General features: G+C 44.3%; 1 protein-coding gene across 1 annotated transcript in view; it reads left to right on the forward strand.

Annotated features, from left to right (window-relative positions):
• Positions 1-8,516, forward strand: part of ONECUT1 (one cut homeobox 1) — a 21,397-nt gene extending 12,881 nt beyond the window's left edge. Inside the window, exon 5 of the mRNA XM_017742543.1 lies at positions 4,754-8,516. Coding sequence (XP_017598032.1) covers positions 4,754-5,046 — 293 coding nt within the window. The 3' untranslated portion in view covers positions 5,047-8,516. The remainder of the gene's footprint in view (positions 1-4,753) is intronic.
• Positions 8,517-8,724: the final 208 nt, after the last annotated feature.

The following is an 8,724-nucleotide window of genomic DNA, read 5'->3' on the forward strand; positions in this document are numbered from 1 at the left end:
CTGCAGCCCCCCACCCTTTGGTGGAGGGTCTGCCAGCCTGGCAGCTGATAGCCCTGGGGCTATGGTCTCCACCTTTGGAGGTGTTAACCCTGTGCTCAGTGAATGTCCCCAGCTCTGAGTTGTTACTTTATCTTATCTTCATCAGTGAGCAGGATACAGCCTCACTCTGGGCCCCATTCAGGGTTCGGTAGTCTTTTTTGCAGCTTTTGTAATACAGTTTTAAAAGTCCTTTAAGAAAATGTTTAAGTCATGAACTATAATATTTCAGTCTCTGACACCTGTAAGCAGAGAACCAGTGTGCACTGGCTTTCTCTTCCACAGGGTGAGGAGACTCCTGCCCGGGCACTGGTGGGCCATACCCTTCCTTTCCAAGAGCAGCCGTGCTGCTGGTGCTCCCCTCTGCTGCTCTGTGTCCCTGCTCCCCTTCCAGCCCCGTTGTACAGGCACAAATCTGGTTGTGGCCGTTGTGTGCAGCTGTTCTGGAGCTACAGGAGCTGCTGCAGGCAGCCAGTGAGCAGTGTGACCCTCAGAGTGTGTGTCCTCAGCCCATCTGTGCTTGTGTTCTCCCAGTGCCAGGCCTGAGACCTCCCAAATCCACCTTCTTCCCTGTCGGCCCTTTTCCATCCCCTGTCAGAGAGCTTGTTCTGTGATGGCACCACAGTGGGCCACCAGCTGAGCAATGCCTGTCTCAGGGACAGTTGCCCCCTGCCATCAGGGCTTGGGGCAGGGTTTACCCAAGTAGAATTTTCCATTGTTGTTCCCCCTGCTTCAGTGACAGTTTTCCAGAGGAGCAGCCAGCAGAACTTGTGGTGATATTTTATTATGTACACAAACCAAACCAGAAACCATCAGAAAGTAGGTTGAGAGCTTTAATGGTTTCATTCTTTGCTTCTGTTTTTTAGAATGGAGAACTGGAGTTTTCCAGAAACACATGTACACAGGTACACACCAAATGCTCCTGAAAATTGATATATGGTAATCAGGTTTTTTCCTTAGATTTTAAAAAGAAATCCACCCTCTAGGGATGAAACACTAGATCAAGCATCAGGGTTAACACCTGAGCTTACTACAATCTTGACTTTTTGACTGGGTGAATAATGTAATTCATATCACAGATAGGCCAAATATCCTCCTCACTGTCTCGACCTTAAGATGCAATCAGTGCATTTTCATAGGGGGCACGATCCTGTTCACACCCCTGGCAGAGCAGAATTAATCCAGCTGTGCTGCACCCAGCTGGGGGCTGCAGGAGAGCGTCAACAGAGAGCGGAGCTGCAGAGCTGAGACCCCACTCCTGTACCAGGCACAGGCAGCTGGGCCTCAGTGGGATGTACAGACCTTACAAGGTTTGGCAAGTTTACTTGACCAAATCCCTCGAGCGACTTAGAAGGAACAAAGGGAGACAAAAATAGATTGATGGGCTGTGTCAGGAGAATTGCAAGTGTCAAAAATATCTGTGCTCAGGGCAGAGGAAGATGGAAGTGACTGGAAGAGGCCAGAGTTCAGGACTGGATTTATAAGGCTCCTTCTGGCGCTGATAGTATTACATTGTCATATCTGCACGTGTGTTGCCAGAGTCAGGGTGACTCTTTATCCTCTGCTTTTCTTTTTTCTTAACGAGATTTTCTTAAAGGTTTTTTCAAAAGGCATCACAAGGAGCATTGCTCAGCCAGGGCAGCCTGGAGACAAAGAACAGGGCTGCCTGCAGCAGGGAGCGAGGGCAGGGTGCGAGCAGGTGTGTCCTGGGAGAGGTGCACGTCTCTAGGGAGCACAGCACCCTGCAAAGCACCTAAATTCAATGTCTGTGCTGTGGGAGAGGATCCACTCACAGTGCTCAAGGGCAGGGGCACAAGAAGGACATCAGTGCACATTACTGTTACTATCTTCTGCTGCATTAGATAAAAGAGATGGAGTGTGTGATAAAAACACGGGACAGGCTGTGGTGTTTTTCCAAAAAAGCCTTTCAGGTGGCTTCTCTGGGGCTGAGCTCAGCGCACATTAGGGGAGGACCTGGCGCCAGGGGAGGACGTGGCCAGGGCAGGCAGAGCCGCTCTGCCGGGGCGGGACCCAGCTCGGGGCTGTCAGAGAGCCCGGCAGCCCCGCTTTGCCGTGTGAGCTGGCTGGTCCCTGTGCCTGCGCTGGATCCACTCTCTTGTTGGAGCAGATTTTATCCCATGGTGTACATTTGTTCTCTGGCAAGCTGGAAGCTACAATTTATTATTAAAATTGATTGGCTCCAGTGCAGGGAAAACGATCACAAGGAAACCCTATTACAGTTTTTCACTATCCCCATTATTTATTTTTAAGTGCTATTAATATTCCTGAGCCTGGACAAGGAAGAAGATGAGAGGTGGTATCCACCCCTGCTGCTCACAACTTGAGGCCTGGCAGCACCAGGTCTCTTGGAACAATTGGGCGTGTTGGGAAGCTTTTGCCCTCAATCTGCCTCTGGTAAATGCTAATGGAAGTAGAGCTGAAAATATTTGCAAAATGGTAAAATAGGCTTATTAGTATCATAGACTGGATAGGTTTTATTTTTTTCTCCCTAGTAACGAGCTCTTTTTTCTTACCTCTGTGATGTCACTAGCATTAATTACGAGGTCTTTGATAGAACTGAAGTTAAGGAACAAGGTATGTTGTAGCTCTTGGGACATTTTCTACGGAAATAATTGCTCAGAAATACTATATTTCAGGAAATGAGCACAAGTTCAGGAAGACAATGTGTTATGCTGGCTAGTTTCACGATAGATGGTTGGTTTTTTGTTTTTCCCTACTATTTCAGAGAACTCATGTAGTAGCTTGTGATGGAAGCCCCAGAGGCTCACCTCACTAATTGAGCTGGCTTTGTACCTACTGCTGTGAGTGTCATTTGTGATGTGAAGCACCGAAGCACTGCACAGCACTGACGTGGATCACGCTCTCCAGCCCGTTAGGCTTCTGTGACAAATTCTGATCTGGACGGAGTGTCTAGGTGGAAGATGGGATTGGCGTAGTCTTTGAAAAAGGAAGGTGTAGAGCAGCATGAGCAGAAATGGAGCACTAGGCACAGAAAATGTGGTTGGCACCTGGTTTATCTTCTTTTCTGCCTGAGCCTGTTAGCAGGGGCAGTCAGAGCTGGAGGCTGAGGCTGTTATAAAGCTGAGCTCCTGCAGCTGCTTTCCCAGGAATTTCTGATTATCAAATAGTCAGACATATATAAAAGACTGAGATGCTGTTGGTATCCTCATTCTTAATATTTGTCAGTAAATAACAGACTATTCTTGCAAAAGCATTTTTAACCCTTGACTTGCCAATGTTAACCTCCAGTGGGGATGCAGATTACTTCAGCAGGCACCAATCCCCGCAGTGAATTCAGCAATTTGGCTTCAGTAGGGGCTGGCATGCATAAGGAAATCTGGTTTTTAGCCCAGAAGCTCCACGGTGCTTTAGAGGTCAGTATGTAACTTCAAAGAGTTCTTCAAAGGTTTTCAGGTAAAAATACCCGTAGGAGATATGAGTTTGGCATCCCGGTCTATTTGATTGATGTGTGATTTCTTATGGAAGAGTATGTGGCTGGAATATCTATTGTTAGGGAGCTTTTCAAAAGCCCCTCCTCAGAGGGGAGTGAGCCACCAGTGTCTTGGTCCCTGCCTGGGCCAGCAGAAGGAGCCTTCACAGCTCCTGGATCTTGATCTGTGCAGTTCCTATTTCTCAAGTACAAAAGGTGGATGACTGTTTTTATACCTCCTTCGAGCGATGAAATCCTCATGCCAGGACTGGCTCTTGGTAGTAATAGAAGTTGTAGGAAGGACCTTTGCAAAGTAATTTGCTGTTGTCATTCCAATAACCATGGCATAAGTGGAGATACTGCACAAAATTCTTCATATACTCAGTACTGATCTCCACAGAAGCCAGGACGAGACAGACACAGAGAAAGAAGCTTCATATTACCTTCAGAAGCACATCTCTCAAACAGAATTGAAGGACATTGTTAGAGAAAAAAGGGGAAGCAGGCAACTTTAGATATATCTGAGACAGAGGAGTCTGTCCTCCCAAGGAAGCTTTCATCCTAGCAAAATGCTAACAAGATGAGCCAGCAGACAGCCAAAGGCTGGCGGGGGGAACTGGCAGCCTCCCTCACATCCCATCGGATCCTGCCTGGAAGGTGATCTGTGAGGCAGATTTCAAATTGCAAGCATCCTTTAATAATGTAGAGCAAAATAACGTTCTCAAAGGGAAGGAAGGGATGATAAATGAAATAAAGTGCAATTCTATAAGGAAGATTTACTATACCATTGTTTTTCATGACAAAACACGTTTTATTTTGTGCAGCACACATCTGGCCTGATTGACTGTAGTAGCACCCTGGTTTCTCACAGTTCCTTATTTCTCAGTCAACAAAAAGCTACAGAAATGAATTGAAAACAGCTAATAATGGTGAAACGTGGTCAAGGTTGACTTTAGAGTTCACTGAATTTCCACTCTGCCTCCTAGAGATATTAAAGTGTTAAATTCTCAGCAGTAATGGGTGGTATCAAAATGTAAGCTCTCCAAAATAGTATTTGCTGAGTTTTAACAGACAACAACACAGGTATTTTCTAACTTTTATTCCTTATACTTGTAATAGTTCATAATGAGTTAAAAAATTAAATGTCCCACATCCTCTCCAAATTTGGAAGCTGACATGAACAGTCCTTTTCCCTAGTTTGCCCTGTACTGTGTTCCCACATACTCCCCTGCCAGCCCTCTCTAACTGTCCTCCCCTTTCTTGCAGCATGCAAGAGGAAAGAACAAGAACACGGGAAGGATAGAGGGAATACACCCAAAAAGCCTCGGTTGGTCTTCACTGATGTCCAGCGTCGAACTCTACATGCAATATTCAAGGAAAATAAGCGTCCGTCCAAAGAATTACAAATCACCATTTCCCAGCAGCTCGGGTTGGAGCTGAGCACCGTCAGCAACTTTTTCATGAATGCACGGAGGAGGAGTCTGGATAAGTGGCAAGACGAGGGCAGCTCCAATTCAGGCAACTCATCTTCTTCATCAAGCACTTGTACCAAAGCATGAAGGAATAACCACGAACTAAAACCTCGGTGGAAAAGCTTTAAAAATAAATAAATAATTAAATAAAGACAGACCAGGACCTCAAAATAGCAGGTTTATACTTAGAACTATTTGAAAAAAATATTTATAAGTCCAAAGAAACCAAAGACTTATTTCACCTGCATTATGACTTTGTTCTAAGACACACACTTTAGTAGGATGACGACTTGCAAAAAACAGAGAGGAAGAAGAAAGCGAGGTGGAGGGAATGAAACGGAAAGCAAAGAGAAGAGGAGCAGACCACTGGTCTTACACCTTTGCCCATCATCATCTTCACCGTACTTGGCTGTTTAGTGGTTTGGAGCATAGTGATTTCCTGTCATTGAACAGACACCCCTTTGGATACAGCTCTTCATGTCCACAGCAATTGCCATGAAGGTGTTCCGTGTATCCGTACTGCGTACACGCCAGTGGGTAGGGACTTAGTCAGGGCTGGTCTCCAGAGAGGGCTGTGCCATGGCACAGCTGACAAAGCGTGGAGTCGTCTGAATTCCTTGGAACGGTAGTGTGATTTTTGCTGTTTCACAGTTTGAACTTAACTGGTGCAATGCCTGGAAACAAGTTCAAACTAGGCAAAGAAATTTTGAATGGTACCTAAACCAGTGCATTCTCTTTGTTTGTTAAGGAATGTTCAGATTTAAAAAAAGGAAAACTATTCCATCCATAAAAAAATCGACTAGCTACCAAAGAACACATTTAATAATTATATTGCAGGTATTTTATTGCAATGATTTTAATATTCCAAAGCTATTTTTACACAAATACTATGTAGAGTTATAGGTATAAACTAATCTAACTGTATAACACATAAAACTTGTAATCAAGACTGTTATTTGCAATTAGTAAAACCACATTATCGTTTCTTTCCATGGTTGGCAAGAAAGAATGTCACCCGAGGAGATCACAGCCCCTGGCAGAGCACGGGAACCGAGAATGGGATGCTGCTTCCATTGAACTCAGTGAGCCCTTTCCTCACTGGCTTCAACGGGAGCACACGAAGGAGCCACATGTTAGAGCCGAGTGACACTGTGTGACATGTGTGACATGTGTGACATGTGTGACATGTGTGACATGTGTGGCACTGTCCCCAGGCGCTGTCCCCGGCCGGAGCCCGGAGCAGCCTGGGCGCAGAGTGGCTCAGCTCTGCCATCTAGCCTGCGAACAGGAGACCTGAGGCACTCAGGGTGCAAAAATGAAGCGAACTGAGGGATGCAAAACCACAGGGCTCAGCGTCTGATCAATACTCATTGACATTAGTGAGCTTTTTTTTACCTATCGACTTTTCCAGGCAAAGGAATAGTAATAGCTTTGAAGGCTCGTGGTCTTTTCCTATTGAAAGCAGTGATACAACATCAGTTAACGTTGGTGGGAGGAGCTCCAAGAGGAGCTCCAGCAGTGCTTTTGGAAGGAGGAATTGTGAACCCTCTGAAGTCAAGAGCAAAATTCCCCTGACACCGAGTTACAGCCTGATGTTTTGTGGCTTTGTATCTATGTGTAGCAGGCTGAGCTTTTGTCCCACGCATTCTTTCTTGCTCATCTATTAGTCAGGATAATGCATGAAATAGTTTAAAGTTTGTAGCTGAAAAGCTTTAAATGCTCTGTTGCTAACAGACCCATAGGAGAGAAATCATCCCGTTCCTACTCTGATAAAATTAAAGAGAAAAGTGTGCAACATCTGCATATTAAATTTTAGTGTAAGGGGAAAATAGACTTTAAAAACCATACATGTGCCTGTTAGATTTCTAACTGGTATTTCAAATTACTGTAGTAATCATGCTAGGTATATTAAATTCCAAAATAACCAAATATGCAGGTATAGGCCCAATGTGAGGACTAGAAATAGGTAATCTTACTTACAACCTTTCTGGTTTTAAGAGGAAAAAAAAAGAAAAGAAAAAGGAAAATTCAAGGTAAACTAGAATCCAACACACTATAAACAGTAGCAGATACTGGTTTGGGGGATGAAGCCCACTCAAAATACCAGTGACATCAAAGTAGAGCAACTTTTGTAGCACCAGTTATTTCCCAAGAGGACAGGGTCTAGTCAAGGTTCAGGGTATACAGTTTATTTCCACTCAGTGTTTAGAATACAGATGACATATCTCTTTATTAAAATAAAGTGAAATAAACCCAATATTTTTGGCACTGAATATTTCTCCGTATTTCAGTATGTTAAGCCCACTTTAAGGCTGACAAAGCAATTGTCTATGAAAATGGAATCTAATCTGGAAGTTTTTTGAGTCTCTAGCTTACCTTAAATTTTAGCAAGCTTTCTTTTGAAGTGTTCCATCCCCACAGAGACATAATTGACATGGGAACATTAATAAGATCACATATAAAGTACCTTATGAACGCCGTCTCATTAGTGTAAGGTTAATAAAGGACAGTGATAACTAACGGTTTAGTTTTTTCCAGCAAAACACTGCTTTGTAACGTACCTATAGTTTAGAGAATAAAGCCTTATTTATTTAAAACTTGAGAATTTAAAAATGCAGGGAAATTCAAAGTACATTGCCACATTTTTAGTATTTCCATTGTATTGTCTTTATAGACTACTTGCTGAAACCAAAGAGAACTTTCATACCAGCATTAAATTTGCACCCAATATGCAATTTCAGGATCTGTGATACTCACACATGCAAGCCCCTAAATAGGACAGTGTATATGTACATGCACACACATGTCCACACACACTCAAACTGATGCACAAGTTATAGATTTTAAGTGTTTTGGGTTTTTTACATGTCTGTTTAAGTATATATAAACCTTTTGGTTTTCTCTAAGCCATTAGGAACAAACCACTCTTCCCATAAGCAATACACGCCTCATACTCTGAACAGGCAGACAACACAATTTTCTTTAATTGCTTACAAAACATGAAGCAAATAACTCTGGAACTGCTCAGTCTACCTGGAAAGCTGTGGTACCTCTGAGCAGACTGCCCGGCCACACCGACTGAAGCATGGACAGGTTACCTGGTGCTCCCTTGCTCTGACTGGTGCCATTGCTCAACAGGGCACCTTCGAAGGGGAGTTTCTTCTAATGCTGCATTTAACATTACCCAGGAAACTGTCTCCGTCTGTTAGTGTTAGTCTTTCAGTTAATTTCATTCCTGACAAAATGGAAATTAGTTTCAAATTCAACAAGAGGATCTAAAACTCTGCCAGGAAGGATTAGGAGAGGGAGAAGAACCTGAAACAGTTTGGGAGCATCAGGAGATGGGGCTTCAGTCAAAGATGACTCCATGGGCAAGAGGGCATTAGGAACATGCATTCAGCTAACAGGCTGCATCCAAACCTGACCGCAGTGACCCACAGGGGGAGGCTGGCCAAGAGGTGAACTGTCCGCATCCATCCCCATTGTAAATGGCATCATTAGATTTCTAGGAAAAAAAGAACAAAACAAACAAAAAAAAAAAAAAAAAAAAAAAAAAATCCCCCTTCAGACCACCCCACAGCGCTCCGTTAGCCCTGCGTGGCTTTCCAGGGCCGCAGCCTCCTCTCCTTACTCAGGTAAAGCAAACCCCACCAGAGCGAGCCAGCCAGCAACGGGGCTTTCGCTTGAGAAGTTGCTCCTGGCACCCCACGCCAGGAACAAATTCCCAAGCAGCAGAGTGGCCGGGGTGGCCTGGCGGGAGAGCAG

This window comes from Corvus brachyrhynchos, unplaced genomic scaffold (genome assembly GCF_000691975.1).
Source record: "Corvus brachyrhynchos isolate BGI_N302 unplaced genomic scaffold, ASM69197v1 scaffold97, whole genome shotgun sequence".
NCBI lineage: Eukaryota > Metazoa > Chordata > Aves > Passeriformes > Corvidae > Corvus > Corvus brachyrhynchos.